Here is a 16,732-nt window from a genome sequence, read left to right as displayed (position 1 = left end):
TCAGCAAGTCATTGTTCTCCGTCTCCACCTGCTGTTTGGCGTGCACAACCCACTGGTGTGGACTGGCTTGCCCTTCTTCGAGGAAATTATCAGGTAAGAAATAATTGCACTTTTTTGGTTCGCTACCGTCGTGAGTAGATGAGCATACAAATTCATGCTTAATCCAGCACTCACCCATGTCTTACCCCCAAGCTTTGTAATAATGCTAAACAGCTACCAAAACTATCGAGGCTATTGCCTGAACATCTGTCTGCCTAGCTCCCATGACCTTGCTGAACAACCCTACGTCATCACAAACTTTCTGGTATCGACCTGTTTGGTTTCTGGGAAGTGGTCACTAGGTCATGCTCCCTTTATTGCCCTCTTTTTCTCCTTGAAAAATTTTGCTTTTATTTTGTTTTAATGGTATTTTTATTGATGTCTGCCCTATCTTAACAGGCTAATTGGCCAGAAAATGGACTAGAGATGGCAGAAGTGTATTTTACATCCAAAAATCCAAGTGATCTTGGATTGGCATCTTCCTGGCTCTGGATTCCTTTGGTATGAGGTTTGATTTATACAGTAAAGATGCCATTGGGCTTCTTCTAACTGCAGGGGCTGCTGTTTATCTCCCTTTATCTCCCTCGAAGAAGTCATTCATGCCTGAAGAGGTTGCATCGTGATTGTCCGGTTCAGCTTTTTCCTGTGCATATTGCTTCCGCACAAGAATGTGTGCTGGCCATAACCTTTTGAATCTGAACAATTCTGAAGAGAGTAAGAATAAAGTTTCCTCATTGTAGTGGAGAGTTTGTGAAATCTTTGAACACTAGGTTGCTAGCACCAATATTCTATTATTTGGTGGGAGAGAAGACACTTTCTTAACAGCACAAGGCTAGTTCCATTCTGTGAAGTGTAAGAAGTGTCCTGGATATATTTTGAAAAATATGAGCATCTAGCAATTGGTAAGAATAAGAAGGCTTTCATTTCATCCTGCTACACGAGGTCAATCCAAACAGGTTGAGTTATGCCCCCTAGCAGAGATAGCAGCAGAGTGACATCAGTGACACTATGTAGAGGTGGTGCAGCACAGCAAGAATCCAGTATTCTCTGCCTCCAGTAGATGCTGGATTCACTCGTGGTGCAGCAGCAGTGTTTGGGATCGCGCTGTCACTGTTCCAAGCCAGGCTTCTGGTGCGCCAGTTGAATGAGCCTGCTAATAAGGACTCCCAGTCCAGAGGAAGGGTCATCTCTTTGAAGAAAAAAAACAAAAAAGGATTTCAGGAGATCCAAAGTTTTTTGCTTGAGAGTAGTTGAGAGAATCTTCTTGTTTTTTCCTCCCTCCCTCCCGTTTATCACCCATGTTGATCAGTGGCTGTTTCAAAAAAAAAAAAAAAAAAGAGAAGCAACCGGCAGGAAAAGAGTAAAAGCAGGTCTACTGATCCCATTTCTAAAATCTCTGCAACAAAAACTTTTCTGCATCTAGCTTTTGGTTAATTGATGAAAATCCTTTGTGGACTCTTCTGTATTACTTTTACAGTATATTTTATTTGGCTGCCATTTCTTCTTCAGATCTCCTTAATGATTGGGATGCTACAGATTAAAGCAATCTGTCACCTCACCTCACTTTTCCTTAAGTTTAATTTTTTAATTATATAAACTGTAAAGGTGATTTATGTTTTAAATGCTCATCAATAAGTGTTTGAGTGCATCTTGGTCTGTTTCAGAAGGAGGATGCTGACCCTGAGGTGCGTCAGCTAATGAAACTGGTGATTAGTCTGCAGGAGTTGGTGCATCTGTATAGAACATATGCCTGCAGGTTGGCGCTTAATGACTTTGAAAAGGTAAAGCACAAGTTTTTATTTATTTATACATACCATTTTTGTGTCTTCTTAAACAGAGCATCCAAGAATACATGAACACGTGTTGAGAGATGGTTGGAACATACCCAGAGTTCATTTTGCTAATGCAGTTTTTCTATCTGGCAGGAGAGTACAACTACGATAGTATTCCGTATGCTGGATAAAGTTTTGGCTCCAGAGCTTATCCCATCCACCTTGGAGAAAGTGATAAGACCGTATATGCACCAGCATAATCTACAAGAAGAAGAACTTCTTCTGCAATATATAAAGGTAGTTTTGATTACAGTTCAGAGTTGGAGGACCTGGCAAATCATTTTGATTAAAATAAAATTGTGATCAATGGTTATTTAGAGAAATATGAAACCGCTATTACGAGTATATAAAATTGTGTGGAGAGGTTTTCTTTCCTTGCACTGGTTTGTGGATGGTCAAGCAAATGGTGCAGTGATTCTTCAGCAGGGAAGACCCTTTCCCCTCTCTGGTTTGAACAGACTTTCTCTTACTAGATATGGCTGCCTCTTCAGGCTCACCACAACTCGGACATCTTCTACCTCCAACAAACTGAAATCCTGGGAAAAGGATTTGGTCTGCTTTCTGGATTCCCAAATGTATTAAACACAAAATGGGTATTCTAAAAAAAAAATCCACAGGTTTCCACACTATAGAAGTCAAACAGCAAGCAGCAAAATAAACCACCTTAGCAGCACCTCAAACTCCTCAGCATAGGGAATTCTCTGACACCATCTAGCATCTCAGTTCTGAGGATGAGGTAAATGATGAGAATTTCAAAGCAGGTAGTTCTCTTTAATGCATTCTCAAAATTCTTCCTAGGGCCTCCTCCAAAAGAAGCTAGACCATAAAGCTAGGAGTAGAGTAGAAACAATTTACATCCTTTGTGGGCTTGGTTTCCTCACCAGGAGCCAAAAAGCTGGCAGAAGACTCCTGGCCAAAAAAAATGAGCTGAAAAAATAACTCCATGAACCCTGCAAGTCTCACCTTTTATACTCATAGATGTCACTCTGACATAATCTAAGCTTAAAGGTACAACTACCACTTACTCCATCTATCACTGAAAACAATGCAGCCCATTGCATCCTATGGGTAGAGGTTAAAGGCTGAAAATCTTTAGTGGCCAGAGAGATCCAAATTGATACCTGGGCTACAAATATTTGGTTAGTTCGGTATGTTAATGTCTTTTAACTAAAAATTCTGTTGACCAATGATGTGCAGATAATTGTGGGTTTTCTATCTTTCATGACATGGAAGATTTTGTAATCTACTTTGTATAAATTGCTCATGATCAGTGCAGCACTTAAAAAATCGATTTGGCATTTTCTGCCTTCTCTGATTTATTGCCCCTGGTACCTCAACCTGTGAACCCATCTTTTCTGCATCTTTTTTTTTTTTTTTTTTGCCTGACAGTTTTATCTATTTTACCTCATTTTGATCTTTTATTTTCACTCCCTATGCCTTCTGATTACTTTTATGATCAGTTATTCATATGGGAAGCCTGTTTTTAACTTTACTAGGTCCTAGAGTCAGATTTTATGAAACACAGCTCAAATACAGAACTGAAAACTATGGTACTATAATTTTCTTCATGTTTTCCTATTAATTTCATAAACCTCAGAGGATATATAAAACTTCCAGGGAGGGAGATGTGTAGGAGTAAAACAGGTGCAGAGGCTGGTGGCACCTTTATAAACTGACAGATTTATTGAGGCCTAACCTTTCCAGCACAAGAGTTCACTGCATCTAGCAAAGTGCATTCTAGTCCTAGAAAGCTTATGCCTCAGTAAACCCATTAGTTTATCTATTTATTTAACGTGTTTTGTATACCGTCATTCAGTTTCGCCATTAGAACGGTTTACAGAATCGTGAAACAGGTTATATAAATATCATCACAGTAGTTTATCATGTACTGTTAGTTGATTACATATAAAATTGTTATTGTAAAGCTTTTACATACAGCAAAGTTATTACATACAAAATTATTACATATAGGTTTGGGGTTAATAAGTGAGAGAGAAAGGAATGTGTATAGGTAGGGTGAGTTATTATACAGTTACATCTGTTACAGCAGGGGTTTATCAATTCAAAGTATCTTTAGGATGCAGTATTATATACTATATGACGTCAGTTGCACATTATCTTAGGTAATCCAGTGTTCCCTGTACATATCAGGATCAGTCCAGAAAGTGGGTTTTCTCCCCTTTCCAGCAGATGGAGTCAGATAGAACTTTGAAAGATGCTTCCTTATAAGGTAGTGCACCCTCTACTAATTCTCAGTATTCTTTTGACTCCAGCAGATGACAGTGGTGGCTTTCATTCCCCACTGAGATGACTAGAAAGTTATTTTAGGAATTTTCTCTATTTTCCTCAGCTTTCCTTTCTTTGGATGGATCAAGTCTAATTAAAAAAAAAAATCTTTGAATTTTGAATTTTCTGAGGGAATTATTTAGAGAGCTTTCCTGTAGCCTCCGCTCCTGTTTTAGTAGGAGCATTCTATAGCTTGCAGGCAGTACTATTTGCAGCTCTCCCCACCCCTCCCATCTCTGTTGTAGGGGTAAGTTTGTTTTTATTTCCTTTTGACAGGTTATTTCCTCTCTCCGGGGTTTAAGTCGGTGGTGCCAACCTCTCCCCCTGTGGCTGCTATCCGACCCGCTGCCTCTGAGACACCGTTTTCCTCAGGGCTCCGGCACAGAGAGGAGTTATGCCTCTGTGCCTCTATCTGTGGGTCGCTGAGGGATAGAGAGAGAGCAGGACTGAAGCGGAGGCTCTTACCCGCTTCTTACAGCCACGAACCTGGTGAGCGTGAGGAAGAACAGGCTGAAGTGGAGGTTTTTCCCGCTTCCCGCAGCTTTAAACCCTGCCTGTTTCTTGCGTTAACAGCTGGTTCCCTCTTGGCTCCATCAGGGATCCCCATGCCTCGTTCGTCCAGGTGCTGCGCTTGTGGAGAGCCCGGCTCGAGGCTCTCCCGCTAGAGGATTTGCACAGCTTGCCTCCCTGCTGGGGAGGGACCCTCTCAACCTCCGGGCCGCTCTGGTTCTCGTCTTCTGGCACGCCTCGATGCTCAGGGGCCGGCCCTGATCCCACTGACCGCGGGAACGGTGGCCATTTTGTCTCCAGACTCGGCTACTCCAGCGCTAACAGGAGAAGAGCAGGACGCTCCTTTTTCATCTCAGTCACCGGTTTTGACACCCGTTCCACCTCTGGAGCCTTTTCCTCCATCAGGGGAGCTTCCCACTCTTCCTCCATCGGGGCCACCTCCGTTTTCCACGGATTTTGTTCTCATGCTTCACAATGCTTACCTGGCCAAAATGGGCCAGCACCAGGAATTTCTGGCGGGACCTCCTCCTCCTAAGGTACCCAGAATGGCTTATTCCACTGAGGTCTTGGGAAGTGCCCAGACCGTGGGGAGTGCCCAAGGGTCAGCAGTCCCGGGACCAGGGGTACCTCCGACCCCCTCAAGCGCTCCGAGGGGGTCGGAGGTACCCTGCTGAGAAACAGACCCCCCCCCTCTGTGGGGGGGTCTGTTTCTCAGCAGGACCCGGATCTGGATGAACCTTCAACTACGGCTCAATTGGAAGGAGATGATCCTAGAGTCCTGCAGATCTTCCAGAGGAATGAGCTGGACCCCCTCATTCCACATATCCTACAGGAATTGGACATTGAGGCCCCTCAGGACCCGCCTGAGCCTAATTCACCAGTGAAGAAAGGGGACCCCCTTCTGGCTGGATTACGTCAGCAGTGTAGGTCCTTTCCTTCCCATCCCACGTTCCTTCAACTGTTATCCAGGGAATGGGATTCTCCGGAGACCTCCCTCAAGGTCGGCAGAGCCATGGATAAGCTATATCCTCTCCCGGATGATTTCCTGGAACTTCTTAAGGTTCTCGAAGTAGATTCTGCAGTCTCAGCGGTGATGAAAAGAACTACCATTCCAGTAACGGGTGGTGCAGCCTTGCGAGATCTTCAGGATCGAAAGCTGGAAGTTTATCTTAAGAGAGTTTTCGAGGCGTCCGCCCTGGGGGTCCGGGCGGCCATTTGTAGTTCCTTCGCTCAGCGTGCAGGCCTTTGCTGGCTTCAACAGCTGCTCAGCTCCCAGAAGTTGCCTCCTGAGGAAGCACTTCAGGCAGCCCATCTGGAGGCCATTTTAGCATATGGAGCAGACGCTCTATATGACATTCTGAGAGTATTGGCCAGATCTATGGTTTCTGCAGTCTCGGCTAGATGCCTCCTCTGGCTTCGCAACTGGTCGGCGAACTCTTCTTCCAAGTCACAGCTGGGATCCCTACCCTTCAAGGGCAAGCTACTATTTGGGGAGGATCTGGACCAGATTATCAAGTCCCTCGGAGAGAATAAGATACACAAACTGCCAGAGGATCGCCCTCATTCTTCTAGGTCATTTAATTCCACTAGAAGCCGATTCAGGAATCAACGTCGTTTCTGCCAGGCAAGGACTGCAGCTCCTAGTCAGCCGTCCTCTCGATCTCAATCCTGGACTCAGTCCTTTCGTGCCCGAAGACCGCCCCACTCTGGTCCGGCCCAGGGGACGTCCTCCAAGTCTTCACAATGAAACTATGCCAACCCACTCCCCAATCCCCAGGATAGGGGGACGTCTCTCCCTTTTCTACGAGGAGTGGGTCAACATCACGTCAGATCAGTGGGTCCTGGATATTCTAAGACACGGCTACGCGTTAGAATTAGCTCGGTCGCTAAGAGACAGGTTCCTCTTCTCTCCATGTGGCCCAGTCCAGAAACAGCTCATAGTCCGGCAGACACTCGACAGGCTTCTGGCTCTCGGAGCGATTCTTCCGGTCCCCCCCCTGGAAGTAGGCCGGGGACATTATTCAGTATACTTCGTAGTCCCCAAGAAGGAAGGTTCCTTCCGCCCGATCTTGGATCTCAAGATGGTCAACAGGACCCTCAGGATTCCCCAATTTCGGATGGAAACCTTGCACTCAGTGATAGCGGCGGTACACTCTGGATAATTTTTGGCCTCCCTGGATCTGATGTAAGCTTATCTACACATTCCCATCCTCCAAGTGCATCAGCGTTTTCTGCAATTCAAGATTCTGGGACAGCATTTCCAGTTCCAGGCTCTACCCTTTGGTCTTGCGACCGCTCCTCGAACCTTCATGAAGGTGATGATAGTAGTAGCTGCCACTCTCCGGAGGGAGGGAGTCTTGGTCCACCCACACCTGGATGACTGGCTCATTCGGGCAAAGTCCTCAGCCCAGTGCCACTGGGCAGTCGACAAGGTGTTGACGCTTCTTCACTCCCTCGGTTGGGTGGTCAACTTCGCCAAGAGCAGCCTTTCTCCATCTCAGTCTCTGGACTTCCTGGGGGTGCATTTCAACACAGCGCTGGGCAAGGTGTCTCTGCCCCCGACAGGGCTCATACACTCATAGCTCAGATACAGCGATTCATCGGTCTCTCACTTCCAACGGCGTGGGATTACCTCCAGGTCCTGGGATCCATGGCTTCCACCATCGATCTGGTCCCCTGGGCGTTTGCACATATGCGTCCCTTACAGCGCGCCTTGCTCTCCCGCTGGAAGCCGGTGTCTCGGGACTTCCAAGCCATCCTTCCTCTCCCGCAGGGAGCCAAGGACAGTCTCTCGTGGTGGTTCAACCTGTCTCATCTTCTCCAGGGTGTTCCTTTGGACATCCCGAACTGGGTAATCGTCACGACGGACGCCAGTCTCTCTGACTGGGGAGTGGTGTGTCAGATGAGTTCTGCGCAAGGGAAGTGGATGCCGTCCCAAGCAAATTGGCCGATCAATCGCTTGGAGACCAGAGCAGTTTGTCTGGCATTGAAACGCTTCCTACCTCTCGTCCGTCGTCGCATAGTCCGAATACTCTCAGACAATGCGACCACTGTGGCCTACATCAATCGCCATGGGGGCACGAGGAGCCGTCATGTCTCTCGGGAGACAGACAGGTTGATGGTGTGGGCGGAGACACATCTCTCCCGCCTAGCGTCTTCCCACATCGCAGGCGTAAACAACAATCAAGCCGATTTTCTCAGTTGTCAACATCTAGATCCCGGAGAGTGGGAACTCTCAGAGGAGGCGGTGAATCTTCTGTTCCACAGATGGGGGACCCCCTATCTGGACCTAATGGCAACTTCCCGGAATGCCAAGGCAGCTCTGTTCTTCAATCGCAGAAGAGAGTACGGAGCAGAGGGAGTGGATGCCTTAGTCCTCCCCTGGCCCCATCACGTTCTCCTCTACGAGTTTCCCCCTTGGCCTCTGGTGGGCAAGGTGCTCCGGAGAATAGAGTTCTTATTTCAATTGGTATTGAGTTCCATAGTGTGGGGCTGGTGATGGATATGGCTCTCTCACGGGTTGTGTTCAGTTGAGTGGTTCTGGCGTGAGGGATTTTGAGGATGCCTTTATTCATTGATCATAGGTTTCTTTTTGGAGTGTGGATTACGATGGATTTGCTTAGCCAATTGTTTTGTTGTCTTATGATTATTTTATGCAGGATTGTAAGTACTTTTATAAGGTGCCACCAACCTCTGTGCCATTAGAGGGCTCTTAAGAGTGTATTGAGATAAGCATAATAAATGTAGACATTCTTATTAAATGTAATAACTATTATAATTTGTTTTCAGGATCTGCTAGAACGCTGCAGTTCTCATTCTGCATCTCTGTTTGAAACTGCTTGGGAAGCAAAAGCTATGGCAGTGTTAAGCTGCATGTCTGATACTGATGTAAGTGTATATTTTTTTCCAGCAGACAAATCTTTGCTTGAAGAGAGATGTAAAAGGATAACTTTTTTATTATTATTATTATTTTAATTATTTGATAGAATATAAAGCAATTCAGAAAGGGGATCACGACTCAGCTGTATTCTTTAAAAAAAAAAAAAGTCTTTCAGGGGATGAGTTATGTATTGTGTGCACTATCCACAAGCCCATGTCTGATGCCAACGTTTTACACACAATTTCTTTAACTGCTTTTGCATGTTGACAGTTTTTTTTGTCAGAATATAGCTATGTTCCAATCTACTCTTAGAATTGATTTTTTTTTTTTGTGGTACAATTGAGAATACTTATGTTCTTTTTGCAAATAGATTATAAAGCAACATTCAAACACCAGAAAATGTATATATATGAGTTTGTGCTCATTGGTATTTTAAAATTTCATGTGATTGTTGAAAACAATGTGCTATTGAAGAATGCAGAAATAAATGTCATTCCTTTTCGTACCCCAGATAGGTCCAGATAAGTGGGTTTATGCATCCCTACCAGCAGATGGAGTCAGAGAACAAACCTTTGAGGCACTGCTACGTAACCGAGAGTGCCACCTGCAGTCCCTCAGTATTGCTTTGTCTCCAGCAGATGGTAGAGATGCAAATCTGCAGTCTGGAGTTTCAACAAAAAACAAAAGATAAGAAAATTATAAGATTTCGGCTCCCCGAGGTGTTAGGTTCCTTTGTGGGCCTTCCCTCGCGTAGAGCAGGGGAGTTGGAGATCCCTGTTCTGGTTCAGCCCTTTTCATTGGGGGGGAGGGGTGAAAGCCAGGGGTCCTGGTTCCCTCACCCCCTCAGGATCACTAGCACCCTCACCGTTCAGCCTCCTTCAGAAGCAGGGAAGTATTTGAGATTTCTTCCTTTCCCTGGCTCCTGTGTTTGTGTGTCTTTGTTTTAAGTTTAAAAAAAAAAAAAAAGAGGCTGAATACAGGAAGAAGAAGGAGCAGGGCTGAGGTAGTTTGAGCGGCTAGATTTGTTCTCTGTGGGAGGCAGGTAAGGGTGCGGGGGGGGGGGGGGGGGGCAAATTTGTTCCTCAGTCTGGCCCGGGCACCAGACAGCGCCAAGTTTGCCTCGCATCAGCAGGGGCTATTTTTAGGCCCAATCACTCCAGCATGCCGCCTCCTGCACAGCGCAGCAAAATTTGTCACAGCTGCTGTTTAAGATTGGCTTGCCTTGATTCAACCACGTTTTGCTGAGAAGGTGTCTAAGAGGGACTTGGACCTCCGCGGGACATCTGGGGGGCGTCAGGAGCTCAGCTGTTTCTGGCGGGGGGTGGGGGGGAGGAGTTGGCGGCCATTTTGTCTGCACGGGATGGGAATCAGGCTCCCATGCTGTTCCCCGTGGACCAAGACCCTGCCGGTGGGAGACTGAAAGTACAAGGAGTGTGAGAGAGAAGGCCCGGAGGCCTTACCAGGGGTACTGACCGCTGTACACGGCCCTGACTGAGGTTTCCCGGGTTCCTCCCATTGTGATGTCATCAATGGGCGACGCCTAAAGGGACCTATTAAACGGCCTTTTTACAGTGAAGTACTGAGACTGAAAGTACAAGGAGTTTGAGAGAAAAGGCCCGGAGGCCTTACCGGGGGTATTGACTGCTATACACGGCCCCGACGGAGGTTTCCCGAGTTCCTCCCATTGTGATGTCATCAATGGGCGACGCCTAAAGGGACCTATAAAATCGTCCCCTTTGCGGCACCAAAGCCCCGCACGCCTAAGGGGCCCGCGGCTTTGTTCCAATTTTGCCTCTGCGCTGACTTAACATGATGGACTTTGAATAAGGTACTGTCCTTTAAACAACAATACTTTGAATTTTACTCTCTTACCTTACAGCCTCCATAATAAGGTAAATCCAAGTAAGTAAGTGGAGCAATTGCCAGAAGATTGGGGTCCAAGTTTCCTGTTAAAAACTGTACTTTAATAATTTTAATGCCTCATACAGCCAGAAAAAGAAGGGCAAAAAAACGTGCTTGCCCTGGAGCCATTCCAGATCCTGTTTTGACTGGCCCAATGGACTCCCATGTCAAAGTTGGGCAATAATCAGCGTTTGAGCCGCATTTGGGAAGTACTCTTGCAAATGAGCAGAGTCTCTCTCCAGGCACTGACATCTCACTCTCGCCGATAATGAGGGAACCACCGGCAAATCCAGCATCGCAAAGAGGCCCTGAGGAGGAAGTGGTCACCGTGTCTGCCGATGCTGCAGGCAAAAGGTATGGTCAGCTAGGGAACCCAACTCCGGGAGATCCCATCGTTCCCTGTACGTACCCGGATCAGTCCAGACACCTGGGTTGTGACTCCGCACCAGCAGATGGAGACAGAGCAAAACTTGACGGGCTCCCTACATATAGTAAGGTGCCACCCACAGCCCCTCAGTCTTACTCTGTCTCCAGCAGATGGGGCAGGTCCACCCACAGTCTCTGGGATCCCTGGGATTTAGTTTAGTCAGGGATAAAGAAATTTTTGAGAGAATAGTTTACATTAGTTTAGCGGGTGAAGTTTAATTAGAAAAAAAGAAAAAAGAAGAAAGAAGATAGAGAAGTTTTCAATTCAAGGAAGTCTCCCGTCGGTGGAGCCTCCCAGGGGGATTGGAAGGTCCTGAGAGGATCATTCTCCCCTGGTTGAGGCCGCTGCTGAGGGTCGAGGACCTGGCCGTGCCTGGCAGCAGCTTCGGGGGTGACACCGGGGAGCCCGGTTCACTCACCCCCGCAGGAGCAGACAGTCTTCAGCACCCCGGCTAGCGGCTAAGTATTGCAAAAAAAAAAAAGTTTCAGTTTTTATTTTTTGACGCGCCGGATCTCTCTCTCTCTCCTGCTCTACTCGTCGGGGCTGCGCGGGGGGGAGGTTAGGAACGGCGAATTTTCTTTTTTTGCTTACTATTCGTGGTGCCTTCGGTCCGGGATGCCCAGGGGGACTGCTTGCCGCGCGTGCGGGTCTCTCGAGCCGGTGTTTGTGCGAACTGCGTGTCGGGGGGCGAAGGGCCTTCGGAGGACGGTCGAGGGGGCCGTTCTCGGGGGTCCCGATCGCCGCCGCGCGCCGCGTCTGCAGGGGCTGACAGGGCCGATCCGTTCCCGCTTAGCGCGGGAACGGCGGCCATTTTGAATTCAGTCAAGGAGGCAACGCGGAAAGCCCTGGGAAATGGCGACCAGCCACCCCCCCTGTCTCCTCAACGTCGGGGATTGGAGGGGGATGTCTCAGGGGTCCAGGAAGCAGGGAGTTTGGTCTCGAGGGAGGACTCCTCCGATTCTGAGGGGTCTTTCTCCGAGGATTTTGCCTTGCTTTTAAAAAAATTAGCCAAATACAAGCGGTCCAAGCACAAGTCACAAAAGGCTCCAGGGGGCGGGGAGGGTCGTTCCCACCCCCAGAAGAGGTCGGCCCAACATAAGAAGGTGACGGGCCCGCCCAGGGAGAAGAGGCCATCGCGAGGGGACTCGCGGAATTACGATCCAGAGTCTACCTCCTCGGAGGAGGAGGGGTCGGTCTCGGAGACCGCAGGAGGGCCTGAGGGGCCCGATGATCAGGATCCAGTCAAGCCGGGAACAGGAAAAGGGGCACTCGCGGCGGATGGGGATGACCCCAAGGTCGTGAGGCTCTTCAAACGAGATGAGCTGTTTCCCCTTATCCCGGTGATCCTCGAGGAGCTCGGGGTGGAGGCCCCGCCGGTAGAGACCCGTCAGGGGGCGAACATGGATCCGGTACTCTTAGGCCTCGCGGGGCCCGCGGTGGCTTTCCCGTTCCATTTTTCTGCATCCGATATTCTGTTCCGGGAATGGGATACCCCGGAGTTAGGCCTGAAGGTAAGTAAGGCGATGGACAAGTTATATCCTCTGCCTGAAGATGTATTGGAATTGCTGCGTCTCCCGCGAGTGGACGCTGCGGTGTCGGCAGTAACGAAGAGGTCTACCATTCCTGTCACCGGAGCTACCGCGCTCCGGGATATCCAGGACCGGAAGCTGGAAGTGCAACTCAAGAAGGTTTTTGAGGTCTCCGCCCTGGGAGTCCGGGCGGCCATTTGTAGTAATTTTGCGTTGCGGGCAGGGCTCCGCACTGCCCAAACTTTGCAGGCGAATGCTGGCCTCTCCGTCGGTGAGGCCTCGCAAGCGGATAACTTGGAAGCGGTGATAGCTTACAGCGCGGACGCTATGCACGACTTGCTGAGGACATCAGCCAGGGCTATGGTGTCGGCAGTCTCTGCCCGCCGTCTTCTCTGGCTCCGTAACTGGGCGGCGGATGGTACATCAAAAGCTCATTTGGGCTCCTTGCCTTTCAAGGGGAAGCTCCTGTTTGGTAAGCAGTTGGACGATCTGATGCAGTTCCTGAGCGAGAACAAGGCTTTTAAATTGCCTGAGGACAGACCCAGGCCTCGTTCGACCTTCTCTCCACGGAATCGTTTTCGATCCAACCGGCGACAGCGGCCGCAGAGGTCGGCGAGGACGGGACAGTCCTACCGTTCAAACTCTGCTAGACCTTCCTCCTGGTCTCAGTCCTTTCGAGGGAAGAGGTTTAACAGACCTGGCGGACCCCCGTCGGGATCGGGGTCCAAGTCGACCCAATGAAACGAGAAGGGTCCGTTCCTTGCGGCAGCCTCCAGATCCCGTCCCACGGGTGGTGGCGAGGCTCGCCTTGTTTTACCAGGAATGGACCAAGATAACTTCCGACCAGTGGGTCCTCGGTGTGATAAGAAACGGTTACGCGTTAGATTTTGCTCGACTGCCGTTCGACAAGTTCCTCGTGTCCCCCTGCAAGGCTCTCCTCAAACGGGCCGCTGTCAGAACGACCCTGCGGCGCCTGGAAGATCTCGGTGCCATTTCTCCCGTTCCATCGACGCAACGGGGAATGGGAAGGTACTCCATTTACTTCGTGGTCCCGAAGAAAGACGGCGCCTTCCGTCCCATCCTCGACCTCAAAGGCGTCAACAGGTGTCTTCGCATTCCGCGTTTCAAGATGGAAACGATCCGCTCGGTGGTGGCCGCGGTTCGTCCGGGCGAATTTCTGGCGTCGCTGGATCTTACGGAAGCGTATCTTCACATCGGCATTCAGCCAGCCTACCGCAAATATTTGAGGTTTTGCGTCCTAGGCAGGCACTATCAGTTCAGGGCTCTTCCGTTCGGTCTCGCTACGGCTCCACGCACCTTTACCAAAGTCATGGTGGTAGTGGCTGCCCAGCTCTGGAGGGAAGGGCTCCTGGTTCACCCTTACCTAGATGATTGGCTCATTCGGGCCAAGTCCGAGGCCGAGTGCCGGCAAGCGATTGCCCGGGTCCTACAGCTCTTGCGATCTCTAGGCTGGGTAGTCAACCTCTCCAAGAGTCAGCTACAGCCTACGCAGCGGTTAGAGTACCTGGGGGCCTTGTTCGACACAGAGAGGGCCAGGGTGTTTCTGACTCAAGAGCGAGTGGTCAAGCTACAGCGACAGGTGAGACATCTGTTGTCCATGCGGTGCCCGCTGGTCTGCGATTATCTGATGGTCTTGGGTTCCATGGCATCGACACTCGCCTTGGTTCCCTGGGCGTTTGCTCATCTGCGACCATTACAATCAGCGTTACTGTCCCGTTGGAAGCCGGTCTCGGAAGAATTCCATCAGCCGCTGCCACTCACGGTTCGGGCCAGGGCCAGCCTGCACTGGTGGCTCTCCACCGACCACTTGACGTGCGGAGTGTCCCTGGTCATGCCCACTTGGACGGTGGTGACGACAGACGCCAGTCTCTCTGGCTGGGGAGCGGTCTGTGGGAGCCGCTCGGTGCAAGGTCAGTGGTCGAGCCAGCAGTCGCTGTGGTCCATCAACCGGTTAGAGACCAAGGCGGTATCGTTGGCGTTACGAGCCTTTCTCCCGTGGATACGGGGACGGGCGGTCCGGGTCCTGTCGGACAATGCGACCACAGTGGCATATATCAATCGCCAGGGAGGAACAAGGAGCCAACAAGTGGCGATGGAAGCGAGTCAGTTGATGGCCTGGGCGGAACGGCACCTCAGCGGTATAGCGGCGATTCACATCGCAGGGGTAGACAACGTTCAGGCGGATTTCCTCAGTCGCCATCGGCTGGATCCAGGAGAGTGGGAGTTACCGGAGGTAGCGTATCGGCTCATTTGTGCCAGGTGGGGACGGCCCCACCTGGATCTCATGGCCACCGCTCACAACGCAAAGGCTCCGCGGTTCTTCAGCCGGCGGAGGGAGCGGGGCGCGGAAGGCGTCGATGCGTTGGTGCTTCCCTGGCCCACGGACGTGTTGCTGTATGTGTTTCCTCCGTGGCCTCTGATCGGAAAGGTTCTGCGGCGGATAGAATTGCACCCGACGGCGGTGATTCTGGTGGCATCGGAGTGGCCCCGGCGGCAGTGGTTCGCGGATCTCATTCAGCTGGCGGCGGAGCCCCCGCTTCGATTTCACGGGGACGCGTCCATCCTTCGACAAGGGCCCGTCTCTTTGGAGGATGCGGATCATTTTTGTCTCGCGGCCTGGCTTTTGAAAGGGCGCGCTTGAGGACTAAGGGGTACTCCGAGGCAGTGATTGCTACTTTGTTGAGGGCTCGGAAACAGTCTACGTCCTTAACCTACATGCGGGTATGGACAGTTTTTGAGGACTGGTGCAGTACTCGCGACGTAGATCCGGTACGACCAGCTGTGTCGGCGGTCCTCGAATTTCTTCAAGAGGGTCTCTCGAAGGGACTGTCTTGGAGTACCCTGAAGGTCCAGATCACTGCCCTTGGTTGCTCAGAGGTAAGGTCCAGGGAGTGTCCTTGGCCTGTCATCCGGATGTGGTGCGTTTTCTTCGTGGGGCTAAGCACTTACGCCCTCCTGTCCGAAATCCTTGTCCGTCCTGGAACTTAAATTGCGTACTATCGGCCCTCTGTAAAGCGCCGTTTGAGCCCATCAAGCGGGCGACTCTGAAGGATCTTACTCTGAAGGCAGTGTTTCTGGTAGCAATTACGTCCGCTCGTCGAGTATCGGAGTTACAGGCTCTATCCTGTAGAGAGCCGTTTCTGCGTTTTTCGGACGACGGGGTCTCTCTGCGGACTGTCCAGTTGTTTCTGCCGAAGGTGGTGTCCTCTTTTCACTTGAATCAATCTGTGGACCTCCCAGGTTTTTCAGTCATGGATCCGGGGTACAAGGGGTCGAAGGAGTTGCGAAAGCTCGATGTTCGCAGGATTCTAATTCGTTATCTGGAGGTGACAAATTCCTTCCGGGTGTCTGACCATTTGTTTGTCCTCTGCTCCGGACCTCGCCGGGGGTCTGCGGCTTCGCGGGCCACGATTGCGCGTTGGCTCAAGGAGGCGATCAGTTCGGCGTATCTTCTGCAGGGCAAGGTGGCGCCTAGGGGACTTCGAGCTCATTCCACTCGGGCGCAAGCCACGTCCTGGGCCGAAGTTTCTCATGTATCCACGCAGGAGATCTGTAGAGCGGCGACATGGAAGTCGTTGCATACTTTTGCTAGGCATTACAGACTTGATGTCCAGGCAGCTGAGTCTCGGGGGTTTGGAGCGAGTGTTCTCCGAGCGGGACTCTCTGCTTCCCACCCTTGATAGTTGGCTCTGGTACATCCCAGGTGTCTGGACTGATCCGGGTACGTACAGGGAAAGGAAAATTAGTTCTTACCTGATAATTTTCGTTCCTGTAGTACCACGGATCAGTCCAGGCTCCCACCCGTCTGTTTTCTGGTTTAGCGCTGAAGAGAGGGAGAGTCCGCTCGTTTTATTCAGGTTCGGATTGTTCTATGGTTCTCTTTTATACAAGGCCGTTTGCTTCTGGTACTGACTGTTCTGTTCCAGGGGTGTTTGGTGAATTGGCCTACATTATTGAGTTGTTATAGTGAGTTAGTTGGGCATTTCTTGCTTTGACATTACGTTCGACTGAGGGGCTGTGGGTGGCACCTTACTATATGTAGGGAGCCCGTCAAGTTTTGCTCTGTCTCCATCTGCTGGTGCGGAGTCACAACCCAGGTGTCTGGACTGATCCGTGGTACTACAGGAACGAAAATTATCAGGTAAGAACTAATTTTCCTATGACGCCGCTGAGAAGGGCAGCGGTGAAATTGCCGGTAGCATAGCCCTGGGAGAGCGTGGGTTAACCAGGCAAAAGATTTCCACTCCTAAGAAGACAGCATCTGATTTTCAAATGATTAAACCTACTAATGTAACGCTAGATTCAT

The 16,732-nt window shown here is 50.1% G+C and overlaps 1 protein-coding gene across 3 annotated transcripts in view; it reads left to right on the top strand.

Moving 5' to 3' along the window:
• The window catches only part of KNTC1 (kinetochore associated 1), a 422,937-nt gene that overhangs the window by 132,579 nt on the left and 273,626 nt on the right, over nt 1-16,732 (top strand). For all 3 annotated transcript variants that reach the window (XM_029571458.1, XM_029571459.1, XM_029571460.1), the window contains exons 24-27: nt 439-540; nt 1,704-1,820; nt 1,965-2,108; nt 8,457-8,555. In XM_029571458.1, the coding sequence (XP_029427318.1) occupies nt 439-540; nt 1,704-1,820; nt 1,965-2,108; nt 8,457-8,555 (462 nt within the window). The remainder of the gene's footprint in view (nt 1-438; nt 541-1,703; nt 1,821-1,964; nt 2,109-8,456; nt 8,556-16,732) is intronic.

Source organism: Rhinatrema bivittatum, chromosome 11 (genome assembly GCF_901001135.1).
Source record: "Rhinatrema bivittatum chromosome 11, aRhiBiv1.1, whole genome shotgun sequence".
NCBI classification, from domain to species: domain Eukaryota; kingdom Metazoa; phylum Chordata; class Amphibia; order Gymnophiona; family Rhinatrematidae; genus Rhinatrema; species Rhinatrema bivittatum.
The sequence above is the reverse complement of the archived record's forward strand: the minus strand, read 5'-3'. Positions and strand labels throughout refer to the sequence as shown.